At 31.8% G+C, this 19,093-nt stretch overlaps 1 protein-coding gene across 2 annotated transcripts in view; it reads left to right on the forward strand.

Moving 5' to 3' along the window:
- nemy (cytochrome b561 family member no extended memory) overlaps positions 1 to 16,361 on the forward strand; it is a 151,852-nt gene extending 135,491 nt beyond the window's left edge. For both annotated transcript variants that reach the window (XM_035370336.2, XM_035370339.2), the window contains exons 4-5: positions 2,006 to 2,175; positions 13,496 to 16,361. In XM_035370336.2, the coding sequence (XP_035226227.1) occupies positions 2,006 to 2,175; positions 13,496 to 13,649 (324 nt within the window). In that variant the 3' untranslated portion in view covers positions 13,650 to 16,361. The remainder of the gene's footprint in view (positions 1 to 2,005; positions 2,176 to 13,495) is intronic.
- Positions 16,362 to 19,093: the final 2,732 nt, after the last annotated feature.

Raw genomic sequence — 19,093 nt, forward strand, 5'->3', positions numbered from 1 at the left:
TCAGTAGCTCTTGTGTCGTATCGGGTCTTTATCATCTCCGTCGTCAAGTTGACTCGCTCTCGTGCAAAGTTGTGCATCACTTCAAACCGGGCCAAGAGATTTAGAACATATTCCTCAGGCGATGAAGGCGCATCCGAAGGGCGACCAAACAAGAGATCACAAGGCAGACGAAGGTCACAACCGAAGAGCATCTGTGATAGGAAATAGTCGGTAGTCTCGTGGACAGCACTGCTGTAAGCCAGTAAAAACAGTGGTAATTTCTTGTCCCGGTCCTATTGGTTTCTGGAAACCACTAATGAGAGGTTATTAAGGATGGTTCGATTAAACTTCTCTACCATGCCATCCAACTGGGGATGTAATGGCGTCTTTTGGATTTTGTCAATGCCAGGTAGTTTGCATAGTTCTTTGATTACTGCCGAGGTAAAATTCTTTCCCTGATCGGAATTAAGGATGAAGGAGTGAAATCTATCCACAAAATTACAGCTCAAGACGATATCACAATATCCGCAAGAACCGAGTTTTTACTTACTGGATCCATAGCCGAAAATAGAAATTTCCGCTACGGCATCACAAAATATCCCACTTCTGACACCAAAAATTGTTGCGTGCGTATACGGGTTCGTTATGAATTAAATGCACAAGTCCGATGAAAAATGAACAAAAATTTATTATTATCACAACAAATAAAACAAAATGCTTAAATTTTCCTCAGATATTCGTACGGTATTACAATATCTCACAGTAGTTATCTTTTAACTACCCAAACGTTCAACAGAACGTAATTCAAAACAGCTAAAGAAAGCTAATCCGCGAATTCGCTACAGTCAACAAGAGCAGTTTTCTAAACAAACTCTTAAAACAACAATTAACTGAATTGAGAGGTTTTCCTCCACTTTATAATCTTTTTACATCACACGCGAGATTGTTCTAGCAATTTCTCGAAATCAAAAGGAGATATTTTTTTTATTAAATGTTAAATGCGCGTGCTCTTGTAGTTTTAATTTTCCGGCTTAGCTTTGCTTTAATATTCGTCACGCGCTGCACTGCACGGGGAATAAAACAATTTTATTTATAACTCTATACAAACATTAACTATTTAAGTACCAAATCCGTAACAATACTTTGCATCTTCTGAAACATAAAACTCTTCCGCTGTAAACTGTCCAGTTTGAAAATGGAACTTCTATCTGCTATACCTGTGTCACAAGAGAATCTTAACAAAAAGCTTTAAATGTTTAAGATATTTCCTTCCCTAATATGAATTTTAAGAACACGTGTGGTCAATAACATTGTAATTAGGAAGCTTCTAAATATAATTTAAATTTAAAGATAAAATACCTCTCTTCCACAAAATGATATATTTTTATTAATTTTTGTGCAGCAGTTTTCTTATTATTTCAATCAGTTTAGAGTTGTATTTAATTTATCGTGTATGGCATCAGCATTTGCGCTAAGGTAACTTCTTTTTGCTCCAAGCATTAAAATTCAGCAGTTTAAAAGAAATGAAGTTTAATAATTTAAAGTCTATGAGAGGCAGTATGTACGCAATTTATTAATTTCCGTTTGAGAGGCAATATGAAAAAACATTCCCTGAAGTATTCAGAAAATCTTCTGTAAGTTGGAAAAAATAGTAAAACTGGACTTTAATTATGAAATCAGTTCTGACGCATGATTACGTCAGAATTTATCATAAAGTATCAGAAAGTTCTTTATAATCATTTCGCTTCAGGCCATTTTTTTATTTAGATCAAGATTTAGCGTTATAACGTAACGTATAAAATAAGATAGCTGAAATGCTTTCAGAATCAAGATATGAATATATCATCGATAAAATTTAATTTCTGAAATTAATTCTGATACTATTTGTAATATGGAGTTGAATTCAAAGTATGCTAACTGAAAATTAACGTTTCAAAATTATCTTTCCTTGCTAAATTTACTTCAAATTCACTAGAATTCGTTTATTTGCGTATTTATCTATTCTTACTGAAATCTGTCTTTTCAGTTCATTGTGGGTTTCTTCACTTTCTTGGTACTCCTTTGTTGTGATACAGCTACAGCGAAATTCCGGCAGACGATGATTCCAACTCACGTGACTTTCGGACTGGTGATTTTTAGTGTTGCAGCAGCCGCTTCCCTCACCGGCCTCACGCAATCTGCCCGCTATAGACTCAGGTTGGTATTATCGAATTTTTTATCTTTCCTCATATGATTGATTTTCACGGGAAATTTCCATAAGTATTTTCTATAAGTATGCGGAAATTCTTCTGCAGGTGAATACAAATTATTTTCATTTTATCTGGTGTCCGCAGCGAAAAAATAAACTGAAAAATGTTATTTGCCTAATTAGGAAATAAAGATTAATTTTTTTAAATAGAAACTAAAAGCCAATGCTCTTCCTTTCCTTAATTACTTATTAAAAATAATTTGTCTCGCAGTTGGATTTCTTAAAATAATATTTCCCCTATGTATCCTTTATCATTTTAGCCATAGGTTTATAGGTAATTTAAAAAATCGCTTTTTTGAGCTTAGAAATGGTGAAATGGCCAGAAAAGTTTCAGCTGAAGTACCAGCAGAAGAACCGAAAGTTGCAAAAAGTAGCACGTGACGTCAGAAATTACGTTATTTTGTTACATCAGAGATTCGTAAGCTCATGTGATTTTTAACATCCTCACAAATTAAGTCTCCAAGGATTCCGTAGGTTACGGAATATAAATCGATTTTCGGTCTTAGGAATATTAGTTTTGACGAAAGTCTCCATACCATATTGCTAATTTTTCATTGTTTAAATCTTCATTTCTTCCTTAATTCTCAATTAATTTAGGCTTATATTTTGTCGTAAATTTATTTATCTGACTAACAAGGAAATGATTTTGGTTTTTTAGTGTGAAATAAAACTCAGTTTAATTACGTTTAATCAGTGAAATGACTTCCGTTCTGTTCGATGACCTTTTGCCATCTTACTGGTAACTTCATTCCACGCTCATAACTTTATCAGCAACAAGCGCAACCAAATGCCATTTGAACTCATCATAATTACTAAATTTTTTACAATTTAAGAAGTTTTGTAAACTTCGAAATAAATGATAATGCGATGATGCACGGTCGGGTCTATATGAAGGATGCGACATCACTTACCACTCAAGCACCAATAATTTTTTACAGGTATGTGAGGCCTCCGATTGTGGTGAAGGAACACGATTCATTTGCGATTTGCCGATTCTGATCTTTTCTCTTTTATTGATTCTTCCAGTTTCTCCAAACAATAAATTGGCAGAGTTTGTTGAGACAAACAAATGTTTATTTTTTCAAAACCGCAAGTTTTAACGACTCCGGCTTTCATGTTTCATAGAATGCCTCCTATAATACAATGAATATCGTTAAAAGGATTATAGTATAAATAAAAATTCATTTTTTATGAGATCATAACAGTGTATTTCAATTCACCAGCAGGCTATTTATTATAAACGGATTATTAAATTTGTTTAGTTCCGAACGCCACTTTCGCTACGCATCTTAGAGGTTGTTGACCTCTACCCTAGACTACGGAGAATAAACAGATATAACAGTATGTTATTCTGCAAAGACTATGATTAATTATGGTGTTATTTTCGATTATAAAAGGTCTGATCATTTGGTTTCTTGGAAGCAGCTCAAAATATACAACATCTTTATAATCCCACGAAATTGACAGCATGGTCTTTTACTGATGCAGTTTAGCTTTCGATATGCTTCTGATTCACCATGCTTGGACCATAATCTCTTTCGATTAATGTTGTTATTGTAGATAATGCATTTTTCATTACCAGTTATAATTGGTTTCAAAAAAGTGTTGGATGCACTACGTTTGAAAGTGGTATCGTAAATGTCGATTCGGGATTTTAAATGAATTTCTTTCAGTTCTCGCGGAACCCAAATACCGAGCTTCTTAATGTGTACAGGACATCTTATCTGATTTTTAATTGTTGTGTGTGATACATTTAACCATTTTTGCAATCTGTCTCATAGTTAGATGACGATTCGATTCAATTATGGCTTATTATTCATTATTATTACTTATTTTGTCATCATCAAAGTAAGAAGATCGACCAGAACGTCAGTCATCTTCAAGTGAAAATTCTGTAGAAGGGAAGCTTTTAAGCCAGTTCTAACACATATATTCTATTAAGCAATCAATACTGTAAACTTTTGTGAGCCTCAGCCGCTTTTTTGTCTTTATGAAAATAAAAAAGCGAAATATGTCGAAAATGTTTATTGTTGCACTCCATATTAAAATTGCCCATAGGTAACAGTTGTAAAAAAAAAAAACTGAATTTGTTTTTCTAAGTGTCAGCTGCCATACCTCTAAAGAAAAAAAAATTATAAGATTGACAAATGGATAGCAAAACGAACACAACGCTATCTATCTATTTGGGCAAATTGAGATTACTTACTTGCCAACTCAATATATCTATTGTTAGATGATTTTTCGCGTTTGGATTGCTAATATTGTTATATTAATTATTTTGAGTTGACAGAGTTTTAGTTCTTTTGAGTTTCATTCTTTGTTTCTTGTTTTTCTTTAACTTTATTTGAAGAGCTAAATTTTGTTCTGACTGTTGAACTCATTCCATATCATCAAATCCTTATTGCTCATAAAAGGCTTTCATACCTTCTTTCACTTTTAAATTTATTTGTTTATAATGAGGTTTTATGTTATTTATAATGAGGTAGTTATTTTAGTTTTGAATAGACATTCATATCTTAGCTGCTAAGAATTTGACTTTGTTCTGTTTGGACTGTATATGTCAGTTATTCTAAAAAAATTTTCATTTTAAAGTTAATTAAGTAGCGTTTGAAGTAAAATTGTATTATATAAAAACACAGTGAACACATTCTAAGACAACTATCTGTTTTCAAGTGTAAAATCTGCTTTTTGCTTTAAAGAAATATCGTGCTTCACTAAATCAATTTTCTGTACCCTCAGTTCACATTTATATAACTTTTAATAAGCTTATAAGATATTTCTCCCGCCTTCTTAGCATGCCTTCGTGGTGTAGTGGTCTGCATGCTGGGCACGTATTCCAGAGGTCCGTGGTTCGATTCGCGGCGAAGGCGTTGCTCATTTTTCAAGTCTCCTGCTTCCCCCCCCCAAAAAAAATCTAATGTCTCTACAAGTTTTTGTCTTCTTTGTTTTCATTCTTCCTATCCAATTCTCAAACACGAATATTTTAAGCCAAACATTTTGAAAGGTGGTGTTGAATTTTTTCATGTTACTCATAATTCATACTTAAATTAAAACACAGCAGGTATAATCTGATTTAAACTTCGAACTCCTTGATATACTTTTATAGTATATCAAATTAAATACTTACAGATCAAGAACATATTAAACAAAGAAATCAATAAAACACATGAAAATGTCAGTTACTCGTAATTGAAAATTGAATGCCTGTGCATTCATTAACTACTTGCAACTTTGCCAGTTGTCAGATTTGATTTAAGTCTAAATAATTCTTTAATTTTTATTATAAATTAAATTTAATAGATGTATTATAGTAACAAATTTCATGATAAATTAAAAAGAAATTTGGGAGCAAAAAGGAGCACAGCGAAATAATGAAGTAGCAGAAAAGTCGCACATTCGCATAAACATAAATTTTAGTAGCAAAAATTTGTCAAAAGTATCAAATTTGCGAAAAATCGCACAATCTGATAACACTGCGTAGAAACATGACAAAGTAAGAACATAGTATACTTTCACTTCAAATTTTCTTTAGATTATTTAGTAAATTGGAACATTTATTCTATAGAAATTTTTTTTAATTTAAATTCGGTGGAAAACTTTAAAGAAAGAGAAAAAAAAGGAAGAAAGAAGAAGAAAATGCATGTCTTACAACTTTTATTAACAACAATCTGCAACAATTGGGCAATTAATGAAACTTTCCAAAACTGCTCTTAATCTTCTTAGTTTTTCATAATTAAATCATATTTTGAGTGCAGGAAATAAGTTCTGACTAATATCTTTGCTTTCGCTTTCTATTGTAAAATTGAATTTAATAAATGTCTTTAACATGCCAAAAACCTCTTCAGATTTATTATGCAATTCGAAGAAAAGTGCTATAATGTAAAACTTTTAAACCGAAAAAGGCGTAAACGAACTTTCGTACGCTCACTGATGTCCGAAATTTAGATGTTACTTATCCAAAATTGTATAAAACAAGAAAAAAATTAGTCATCTTTCATTCAACAATCGGCAATATACATAGACAAAAATTAAAGCAGCATCAATAGAGGATTTCCTCTTATATGGTGAAGAAGATGTAATCTAAACCGTTTTCATTTAGCGTGGCAGTTTCAATTTAGCAATTGCTTTTTCTCTAGCTTCTTTTGTTATTTCTGACATAACATGTCTTTATTATGCTTAATAAGTTCTTCCGGAGATTTCAGGAGATGTGTAGCTGTCAAACACTGCGAATCTGTCTCTTCGGTCATTCTGTGGTTTCCTAATTAGCCGGATGTTTATATCTCCAGAACTCAAATAAGGATGTATTTGGCTTCCAATGTCAAGCAAATTAAACGCTAAAAACCGTTTGAACATTTCTTAGAGTTACCAAAATATTTATGAATTTTAAAACTGTCTTGGGTTCTCTTTCTAAATAATCTTGTCATAAAAAAACTGTTGTCATTGTTGCTTTCTAAAAGTAGAGTTATATACATCATTTCAGTAGGAAATTCTAACTTATTTTATATTTTTATAACTCATCTTGTAGAAACTATTATGATTTTTATGAGCATGAAATGTGAAAAATCAACATGTTCTCACCGGGATTCAAACCATGGATATTTCAACTGCTAATTGGACGTGCTTACCCCTTACACTACCAAGGGACGCAAGGGGCAAGGCAATAGTTCTCCCACTTAAAGGATGATTGAATAGAGGCACAATATCTATTAAGTTTGAGATTTGTTAGCTTTGTTGTCACTGTGAAGATTGCTAGATTCTTTGCCCAAAAAAACATTGAAAATCATCTGTGCTGTACACCGGGTCTCGAATATGATCTTCCGACTGTCAGCTGAAAAGGTCTGGGACTCCACCAATAATTTGCCCTTCCCTTTGCGCGAATACCTTTTATGGCTGAAACTACCAAATAAATTATTGTCCATTGAGTGCTATTGGCGAGAAAATGTGATCTAACCTTGTATGTTCCTTTTCTGTCGTCTTAAGATGTAGGCACAAAGGCATGCCGGGGATGGGTCCCACGAATTTAGGGGTCTGTATTTTGGCTAATTTACGGTCATTCTTAAGAAAGTGGATTTAGGTAAAAGCACAACGACATTATACCGTGATTCCATTAAGCTGGCCGTGAGATTTTTATAAGGTTTTTTTCAAGTTTAATTAATCAGTTTGTTTTAAATTATTATGTTTTATGTTTTTTTTCCATTTTATACCCATACTTGGTATATATAATGTTAATATTTAAAAAGGCATAGTGAGAGTCAGGATATAGTAATAAATACCCAGGAGCAGAGCCTTAGCGAGCATAACTGGCGCCCGGGCCACAGCACAATTTTAGCGCCCTCAAAAAAATATATATAGTAATATAATATATCAAATATATTCGTAATAAGAATGTAATACAAATAAAAGTAGTATGTAGTACCTACATAATAATCTATACTATACTATTATATCTTACATTAGTATAATATATTGCAATTCATACATTAATGTATAATATATTACGTATAGTGCTTATATATTACAAATTCATTTTAGGATATTGTAAGCTCAGTTGCACACGATCAATTAGTTCTCCTCGAGATTTCTTGCTAGAAATGGACTAAAGTTATGAAATTAAAATTCAGTGTATTTTGCAATAAAACGGTATTTACTTCTAGTATCAGTTGTGGTAATACTGCCTTCGGCTAATTTTTCTAATAGTTCTAATAACTCTTCCAGCTCATCGACAATAAGGCTATGCTCTGGCGCTCCATTGTGTTTCAGATTCACGTTTCACAGTTTTCTTCAAAGCATATTTTTAATAAGTCCCATCGTAATGTTGAACGTGGAAAAAAAATATGTTTTCAGTTATTCTAAACATGTTACTGTCTTAGCTGCAGTAACTCCTATTAAATTTAATTAGTGGTTATCACAATTTACAAATAATCCTTTATTATTTTTTCCATAATTCTTTGTTGAACGCCAGATATGATACCTGACATCACGTCGGCATTATGCTAACGTTGTAATCTACAGTTTGTTTATGAAATCTGATCGGAATTTAATTTTTCTAAAATTGTATTATCAGTTGAGGCTGCATGTTTAGCGTGCATTTCAATAAACCGCAGAAAAGACCCTTTGCTACAAACTTTTCTCTTGGTAAAATCAATACCCCCTTGCATACCTAAAGACTTGCAATATTTGTTCTCGATGAACGTTATCAGGAGTCGAATCAAATAAAAACTCATAATGTTTATTTCTTTTGGTGTCAGTCATCAGTTGATTTCCAACTGTGGATGCTAAAAGGTGAATAAATTCATTTTGAATTTGTGGTGATAGGTGTGAGACAGTTTTTGGCGTGTCCTTGACATTTTTAAAATGATTTCCTAGTAGTGGCTCAAACTGAGCTACAAATTTAAGTAAAGGTAATAGATTTCCGACATTTGTACTATCTTGAAACTCTAAATTTTCAACATGACCGGATAAAGGAAGAACTTCATACAAGCTAATATTCGTTGCAATATATTTCAACACCTTTCCTTTCGGACTCTATATTTGCTTCTAATGATTCCCGTTTTATTAATTAACCTTCCTTTTTCTTTCCAAATTGTAAACGATTTTCGATGATTTGGATTTCTTTCATGGCTAATCAATTTATCTTTTTCCATTCATTTATTAAAACAAGATGTTAGAAAAGATGACTGTGTAGCGAAATTTGGTGTAATAGACAGTAAGAAAAAGAAAAAAAAAACACTATCCTGCATTATTTTTTGGTGAATTTCCTTCTTCTTGAGTACTTGCCTGTCGAGAAAAACCAAGATTTTGGCATTAAACGATTAGCTGATGTTGCTACTACATTTAGACTGGCTTCGTTCTGAAATATGCAGGATCCACGAATAATCATTTCTGTGAGAAAATGGTTCGGTATTTTTGAAAGATTAGTACTAAATTTCAAATAAACAACATCTTTGAACTCCACAACGTACGGAATTATAGTGAGAGTTTCCGTTGCATTTTCTTTTCATTAGATATAGACATGCATTTGGAACTTCTCATGTACTTGAGCCCCGATCTTCAGAGTCTTGTATTTGTTGTGATGTGTTATCGCATAGAAGTTTAGCAACAGGAGGAGTACAACCTGAATCTGATTCTGACTCTGATTTCACTTTTCATCCTTCTTATCTTCTGCTTTTTCCTTTTGCGATTTTTTTAACTAAACATGATTTTATTATTATTCTAGAGATCTGGGCTTCGTTTTGTTACTCTAGTTTTCTGTTAAAGTTCTGAGGAACCTAAGTTTGGCATTGGCATGGTCTAAATAAAAAATCAATTTTTATTATATTAATTAACGTATCACTTTTGAACAACACAGCATTAAAAAAATCTGATGTGTACACCACATGACTTCCTTGTACGGAATATTAAATTATACGCATTTTTTCTTGCATTTTATTTAAACTTATTAGATTGAATTAAACCTACTTCGCCGACGGCGCATAAACCACAGTAGAATAAATGCATTCTTTAAAATTCACTTTGTTTACCATAGCGACACTCTGGCGCTAGGTTTACTTAACAGTATTATATTTCATTCATATTATAACTCAGAATGCACAAAATGTATATCATTTAAAAAATTATCTAATCGTTGCCACATGTTCTGTTCAATACTATAATAAAGCTAGAACTATGTATAAAAGAAATTAAGCAAATAAAACAAAAAAGAAACAGTTTTTCACAGACGATTGAGTATTTCTCATTTAATTAATTCAGTTCTTACTTCGCGAGAAGGCAAAAATACATAAAAACTCAAAATATCTATATTAAAAATGACGAAGTAAATCTCAAACGCTTATTTCCTCGAAAAAATTCCAGAAAGAATTAAGCATGATTTTGTTAGTTGTGCATTAGCACTGAAGGCGTAATGAGTACGTTTCCTCAAGCACAGAATTAAAGAATCATAAGTCAAAAGATTAACTACGAAATCTTTATTTAATAATATAGGATAATTCTGCTTAACTTAAGCATAACAAAAAGTAATAATGTTCAAGGACATTAAAATTGAAGTATTGAAAAGAATAACTTACATAGAATCCTCATCAGTACTAAATATCATCAGGCTTACCTATATTAGGCAATAAGAAAAATAAACAGGAACATACTTTGCCATCGTACCTGAAAGAGAAGAAAGTACTACTGGATTAGACCTTTGGCCAGGTACAAGTAGCTAGGGTGAAAATCAAATATACTGCATTGCACACGAGCTTTACTTTCTCTCGCCAATATATACCTTGGCGCACGTTCGTTTCGTATGCCTTTCGAGTTTCATTATGCAAAATACCTAAATTTATGCTAACAGATTTAATTGGCAATAATAAATGAATGCGTTATCTTTGTTGTTGCGAAGCTAAGTTTCTCTAGATTGGCAACAAATCCACTAGTCTCCTGTTTCAAATGTAAACATCAATGGCCGCCATTAAAAACAGGCTTAACGACAATTAAACAACTTTAAAATTACTGATAATTCTAAAAATATTGCACACAGATTTACTAAAGGCATAAAATCCTTAACCGGAAGATAAAAGCAATATAATTCAATCATTTTTAAAGAAAAAAATGTACAATTTACAAAAGAGTAAAGAAACTGAGATCACTAAGCCGGGTAATAGAGTGGATATATATATAAATATATTTATATACGTTTGGTGCGGCCGATTGTAACCAAAATACGAGGTGCACATCTACATGTTATAGCAGTCCTATATACAAAATTTCAACGTTCTGAGGCTACTCATTTTTGAGTTATGCGAGATACGTACGTACGCACGTATATACATACGTTCGTACAGACGCCACGAAAAATTCTGTTCAGAATTCATTTTAAAGCAGTTTTATAATTTTTTTGAAGGAAAAGAGTATTTTATTCTGTCCTTACGTACAGATATCACGCAAAAACATCGTTAAATTTCATTCGATTGCGGTCAAAATGGATATTTTCGTTGAAATATGCTGCCTGAAACATTTTTAACTTTTTCGCGATTACAATACTTCCTTTTTACTTCGTATAAGGAAGTAAAAATATAAAAGGAAAATTTATTTTATTTGAAATTGCAAACGATGTAATAATAAAATTTTAATATTGTCGATCTCTTCAATTACACTCTATAACAACAACAACAAAAAAAAAAAAAAAAAAATCGACGCGCCAAGAAGTTGTCCGATGGAGACAAAAATGGTGGATGGGAAGACTATGTACAGAACAGAAAATGATTAAAATTTCAGAAAAGTTGAATGATTTATTTCAGAGTTACATATTTACAAAGTAACGAGCTCAATAATGTGTTGACCCACCTCGTCGCTAAAGACTATACGTCGTCAATCAGCATCATGCCAATCGGATCGAGTCAAGCACCACTGCAATCTAGCTCGGCAGTGTGGAGGCGTGAGTGGCTAACGGTCGGTACGAGTGTAGATTTCGCTCTATCAGCCGTCTCTGAATGGTCATAGTGGACACTCGTGTGCGGGTCACACATCTGATGGTTGATAGCGATGGTTCAGGCGTTGTGACAGCTGATCTGACTATCACTCTGTGCTCCCGATCTGTTGAGGCCCTAGGTCGACCGGTCGACCACTACCATCATGACGCTGAAATCTGCCATTGTTCACCCGTTCTTGCCAGCATCTTCTAATCGCCACATCTCTTCGACCCGCATGACGAGCGATTCTCCGATTTGCCCAACCTGCCTCTTTCAATCCAATGAAACGATTTCTTTCAAACTCTGACATTTGCTCGTAATGAGCTCCCCAAATCGCAATGCAACATAAATTTTTAACAACAGTTCAAAAACAGCTCCTTATATACATCTGCTGGAAGCGCAGTTCCGATGTGCTGGAGATCGCAATATTCATTCATTGGACACCAAATTTTAATCATTTGCATATTTGGTCAAAACATTTTGGCACACAAATCTTCAAAGCAGTCAGATGATTCCTTCTTGGTGCGTCGAGTTTTTGTTATAGGGTGTACTTTATTGAACATTGTTAAAAATTTCACTCATATACAGTTCACTCAATAATAGAATCGCCAAGTGGATGTTAAAAAAACAAAATGCACAAGAAAGACATCTCTTGGCCGCCGAATTAATGATAGTCAGAGGCTGAAAAGCTTATAATATTATAAAAGCCTATAGTGTATTAATCGTTGTAAAATAACAAGCGTGAACTGTACGTGCATTTCGTTTAAAAAAAATTAATATGTCGCTAGTTTAGAAAAATAAAGTGTTCAGAAAGAAAGAACGATTTGTATATGGAGATATTTAATTGCTTTACTGAAAACAGTATTAATAACATAATTTATCAGACAAAACAAGAAACGAAATAATTAATTATATTTTAATAATTATTGATTTAAAGTATATTTCTCAGAAATCGATCAAAATAAAAATTGAATTTCCCCGGAAAATCTTTTTTGTCTTGGGGACAATTTGGCGTCCCTCGGCAAGCGGTGCCACAGCATGATAGACCCTCTTCCCACCCCTCGCTATGCCACTGCCTAGGAGTGCCAAATTCTGTGTTTTTTTCCCCCTTTGGTACTTTCTTGATAGAGTAATTGCCTAGTTTTTGTTACTTTTTATGAATTGTGAATTATTGTCTGTGATAGTATAGCTGTTGTGTTACTTCACCGAATTAACCCTTTACTATGCCGAAGAAGTATTATTACTAATTTTTCTTGTAAATACTCTGCTTGAAGGTAACTTTCTTATCACTAATCTTATCTAATATATGACGAAAGCTTGTCAAAAGGGAGGTAAAAAATATCCTGATACCGATTAAGGTTAAAGAGAAAAGCTAAGAAAATATTTTTGGGTTTGAACTGTATTTTTTAAGTTATAAAATTTGGAAGTTAATGTAATTTAAGTAATTTAGTGTGCATATGACAGATATTCTGAAGGCAGCATTTCTCCGTTCTTTTATATAAGAAACTTCAAACATTCGTTTTTGATGTATAAAATTGCATCATGAGGTTTTAATTGACATTAAGGTTAGAGTTTTGTATTACTTAGCAAAATTAAAGTCTAAAATAGTATCACTGGCCGAAGCCTCCGAATTTATACAGATGCTAAATATTTATTTTTGTTATATGGCTATAAAGGAATTTGTAGCGAATGACAGCCATTCAGTTTAGTGAGTTTAAAAAAAAATGTAGCTGTTTTAGATATTGTGAAGAAAACTTTTCGAAATTTAAATATCGGTGAATTACATTAACAATATTTCTTTTTTTATTCTACGCAGCGGCAAAGATGGAAAACCCAACTACAAGGACTTTCCAGAACAGGGTATCATAGTTAATGTTCTTGCGATGTGTCTCATTGCTTTGGCTATCATCTTACCTTACATCATTCGCAATAGTAGCTACAGGCGATACACTACTCTGACCATCAACTGAGGATAAAAAGACACTTATAAATAACATCTTGTGCATATTTTTCTTTTATATACATATATATATATATATTATAAGAAGAGGACAAGTGTGCGGAACTGTAGGAATGGACTTCAGCTTGGACAAAAACGGCCAGCGCTTCGCCCAGTACCATGAAGCCCGTCTGAAATTCTAATTACAGCAATCATTGAGACTATACGATTGTAAAGGTTCTGCACTATCTAAGAACTATGTGAACAAGGACACAACTAAATATACTCCGCAGAAATCATTTACCATTAGTGATGTTTTAGTTTCGGAGTTTAAAATATACATTCATTAAGTGATTAATACTAATTTATTTGGTTAAATTTAAAATATAATTTAATTTTGAAATTCCTGCTATGGAAATTCATTTGGTTTTAAAGATTTAGCAGTTGTTAAAATGAAGTACAGTGAAGTGATTGAATGATTATAGCGGCTATGGAAAGGGACTAGCTGCGTATTTCGGACAGAAAGCCTGTTTCTCTATTGAACGTTTTAAACTGAATTGATATTAAAACAGAGAGTTTTTATAATGAGGTAAAATTCAAGCAATTGCATGTTTCTTTTCCATACAGTGTTTTTTTTTTTTTTTTTTTTTTTTTTTTTTTTTTTTTGTGTGTGTGTGTGTGTGTGATTGCTGAAAATTTATTGTTTTTAAACTATTAAAATATTTTTGAATTAATTTATTCTTTATACGTGAAAGCGAAGCTATTTTTATTATTTTAATTATTAAATTCCCCTTTAAGTAGCTTTTACAGCAAAGTCTCATTCTTAATTTTTCCAATTTCTTTGGAAAATAGTAGATTTCATATGTTTCAAAAAAAAAAAAAAAAAAAAGACACGGCTCTTATTTATATTTTAAACTACGAGTTAAACTAAGAAAAGTTTCTGCATACCAAGTTATTTTATTTTATACTGAACCTTATGTTTGGGGGAGGAAAGAGGACACGTCTTCTCAGAAAGAGCGTTTGCAAAAAGGACTTTTACATATTTATTGAGTTTGATAATAAAAAAGTAGTAATTATTTGCGAATTAAATTAATTATTACACTGCGGAAATAAAAAAAATAATAATAATTGTGTCCTTGTTCTATCATTTTGTGCAAAGTCAAATTAAAATTGAGACTTTCCTATTTTGCATCGTTTACAAACATTTCTTTTTCGTGGAACGGATTTCGTGGATTCAGTGTAATTTGTCTCCTCCCGATGTTCTGCGAAAAAATTATTTTGTATTTGTAATTTTATTTACAATCATTTTTTAGACTTTTGCAATGTATTACATTTCTAAGCTCTTTAATTGCAAAAGTGTTATATGTAGTTCTAAATAATATCTTAAGTGCGATTTAGCGGCTGTGCTTGTTTTCTTACTATGTAATATATTCTTATATTTTTACGTGTGTGCAAAATATGTTATAAAAATGTAATTGCGATATTAAAAGGTAATTTGTATATGACGAAGCAAATAGCAGTTTTTTGATATGTTAGTATAAATTATTTCGTTTTCTCATTTTTTCAAAATAATATTCATTACCAAAAATTTATTATGATTAATTTATATTAAATATCCCGCAGGCGTGGATTTACTAATATAGGCTCAGGAATCGATTTTCTTAAAACTTTCAAATAAGCTGTTAATACAAATTCGTTATTAAATCTATTAAATGGAATATGAGATTATTGTTCCAGTAGCTCTTAATGGCTCGAGAAATGCGTCATGGAATAGTAGAAATAGTCTTTTCATGAATACGATTGAATAATTTAAAGAGTGGGAAAAGCATTTTTCCTAAATAATGAATAAAATGTAGATAAGTTTTTTTTTTTTTTTTTGTTGTTGTTGTTGTAAAAAGTAAAATTCATGGACCAGATAAAGGGGAAACTTATCAGCAGTTGCAGTTTTAAACTTTTCGTGTTTCTGAAATCTGCTGCAACATCATGTTGAAACATGCCTGAAAATTATAAATAAAATGAGGTTTGATACAGAAAATTATTTCTAGTATGCATTCTATCGTAAACTTATTCTCATCATAAAACTTGAGTTATTTGCAATCAAGTGTACAGTTTTATGATTAAAATCTGTGTTTATAGTATTCCTCAAAGTAATACTTTTCTACCTCTGCTATCAGCAAAAGCCAGTAATTATCAAAGAGAGTTTTAAATTCTAAAAATTTCCTTTTGCATTTTGAAGAAACTTGATATTATTTCTTGAAATTACTGATAATGAAATTACTGATAATCGATTTTTTTACTTATTAATATAAATTAAATGCAAATATTTATAAAACAAATCAAACTGTATCTTGTAGTTCAATTCATATACAAGCATTAGTTAAAAAGTCAAACTGAATATTCTTACAAACTTTAAATTGTACCTGATTGTGAGAATGCAGCACTGAACATGATTTCTAATTTGCTTCGTGAAACATTCAATTTATGAATGATATTAAAGTTTGTCTATATAAAGTTTTTAAATTGTATGTTATAAATAATTTGGGTGTTGTTAGTAAATTATAACATGCGAAAGAGTAAAAACTATAACTACAGAGGAGTTTATTTGTTAAAAAAATCAAATTGCACAATATATTCTATTGTTTTGGTGTATTTCATTCATTTGCTGTATACATAAATGTGGTTAAGCTACTACTTTTTATTCAAAAATTTGTATAACTTTATATAAATAAAAAAATTGTACGTATTGTTTATTTTCTTCACTTAAAAATAATATACTGACATATCATTTTATTACTTGCAGAAGGCTCAGTAGTTTGAATTTTATTTCTAACCAGTTTTAATTTCAATGTTTTAAAATAAAAATAATTTCGTGTCAAAGCACCGAAATCTAAATACTGTGAAATAAGCTAACTGAATGAAATTTTAAAATTTGCAAACATTTAAAGGGTTGTTATAGCTTCAAACTCAAAAGATTACATATAAAGTCTATAACTATTGCAGCAGAAAATTAAAATTTCAAAAGAGATATTAGAAATAAAAATCTAAAAAATATTAAACATAAAATTTGATAATACATGCAGAAATCCTAAAGAGGAAAAGAAACTAAAGAAAAGGGATGTGAATATAAGTTTAACGTGACTGAGCCTCTCTTTCCACAAACATGTTTTGCAAATTAATACTCATCTTGTGCTCTTTGAACCCCACAAATATGGCGCCTCACGGGGGAGGGCTCATAATACCAAATTCTCTGTACCGTTTAATGGTCTTGTGAAAACTGTTTTCTGACAAGAAACTACTTTTGGGTGTCTGTATCCAACAATGCGTTCGTTGGTACATTGATTAACAGAATTTGAATGACTAACAGTGCTAAATATTTTACTGCCACCATATTTAATTGAGCCTAAGAGGAGTTTTACTTCTTCCAAGGTGAGTGTACTATTTGTAGTTAACTACCCCTTATTAGTTTAAATTCTTGCTATCTTGCTCCTGTTTTTCACTTTTATGATTTGTCTTGGCGATCAGCATTCGTGGAGGAAAATTTCTTTCTATTTCCAAACATTTACCGCCTACAAATCTTGGGTTTTCTTCCGCTACAGATATACGAAATTATCCGATCGATCTCCGGCCATATCAGCTTCCTCCTCGGTATCTGATCCACAAATAAAGTCGTCAACATATATGAAGTTTCCTAATATTTCGACAGTTCTGCGATAGATGCTTTCAAATTTCTTTAAATAATGCTTTGCAAGCATTAATAAAATAGACTTATTTTGCTGAAAACATTACACGACACATTCAATAAACTTGAATTCTTGGATTACTCAAACTTGAATTCTCATCAATCCACAAAAGTCGCATTGAATCCCGATCTTCAGAAGCAAAGAAATTTGCAAAAACGCCTTCTGAATATCTGACGTAAATGCAATTCGATGAAGCCGAAAACTTATTAAAACTTTTAAAGGTTCAGGAAGAAGATTTGGTCCTTGAAGTGATCATTTAGAGATTTATGATGCTTCTTGGAAGGAAAAAAATCATGAATCTCTAAATGAGAATTTACTTCAAGTAGATAACATGGTTACACTAGAATTTCTCCAGATACAAACATTGTGTTAAACATTAATAATCTAAAGGTTCCTGGTTCGTTCCCGGGTTTCGGCACCATAAAACAAATATGTAAAAGTCTTTAAATAATCGAAGACTGGGTCGCATTTGAAGTAATAAACTTAAAGTGCTATTCTACACACCGTTTATTGACGAACTGCTACATATACACAATTATGACATCACAGTTTCTTTTTACCAATAAACACTACCACCATCTATTGGCCATCTGAGAATACATAATCATAAACTTATATTGAACAGTCTGTGTGTTGAGGCTGGCACTCCACCAGACCATTACATAACAGCATGCTCACTCAGAGAGGTGTGGCACATGCGACTGCCAGTTGATGGTACACTGTTCATGTGTTTCTTTCATTAAGCACCCTGCTCTACTCAGAAAACTTGAACTTATAATGGAAAAATTGCAGGCTTTGGGGCAAGACCTACATCAGTCACCTAGTGCAATACTGATTCTCGCCCAATCTTCAGTACTAACTGTCTTACTCCCGGGTGTCTCATTATATGGTTCTAATGCTCTTGTGCGGCATGTTAGTATGCTAGTTAGTGCGTGTATGATGGAACCCTGTACATGAACACTCAGAAGTAACTAATGTATCCACAACAACGATATATGTAAAACTAGCAGCTTCGCTGCCACCCTTCGTCTGGCTTTTAAATGTACCGGAAAAATGGCTGAAGGAAACACCAAACGTTAAATTTAAAAACTGAGTAGAATTTTACTCTGCAGAACTACTTCATAAAAAAAGTTATTACGTATAACAAAATTACGATGAAATAAGCAATATCCCTTAATACAAATATTAATTATCCTAATAAATAAATTAACCAACTTCCCTTTGCATAATCTTAAGAACTCGAATGGTATAAAGAAGGTTAAGAACTTTGTTTCCTAAAAAAAATCACTCAAAACTTTTCAATATCTTAAAAACAGTGAAATGAGCAATAAATAACATAAAAGAATACAAACAACAAAAAATTCTGAAAAGCAAAGTATAATTAATGATATTTTATCATATATTTTCAAGAGAAAAAAATTACAATGAAATAAGCTATATCCCTTGATACAAATATTAATTATCCTAATAAAAAAATTAACCAAATTTCCGTTGAAAAAAAAAATCATGCAAAACTTTTCAATATCTTACAAATAGTGAAATAAACAAAAAATAACATGAAAGAAACTCAAAAAACGTCTCGTCTGAAATTCCGCGCAAGATTTACTCTGCAGAACAATTTTATCAATAAAAATGTATTATATATATAAAAAAAATGACAATGAAATATGCCAATCTCTTAAAAAAGTGACATAATACGATGAAAAATTGTTGCCAAACCCATATTTCTAAAAGA

The sequence above is a fragment of the Stegodyphus dumicola genome, chromosome 4 (genome assembly GCF_044657685.1).
Source record: "Stegodyphus dumicola isolate Sdum_Otavi_A_Nest chromosome 4, ASM4465768v1".
In the NCBI taxonomy this organism is placed as follows: Eukaryota; Metazoa; Arthropoda; class Arachnida; order Araneae; family Eresidae; genus Stegodyphus; species Stegodyphus dumicola.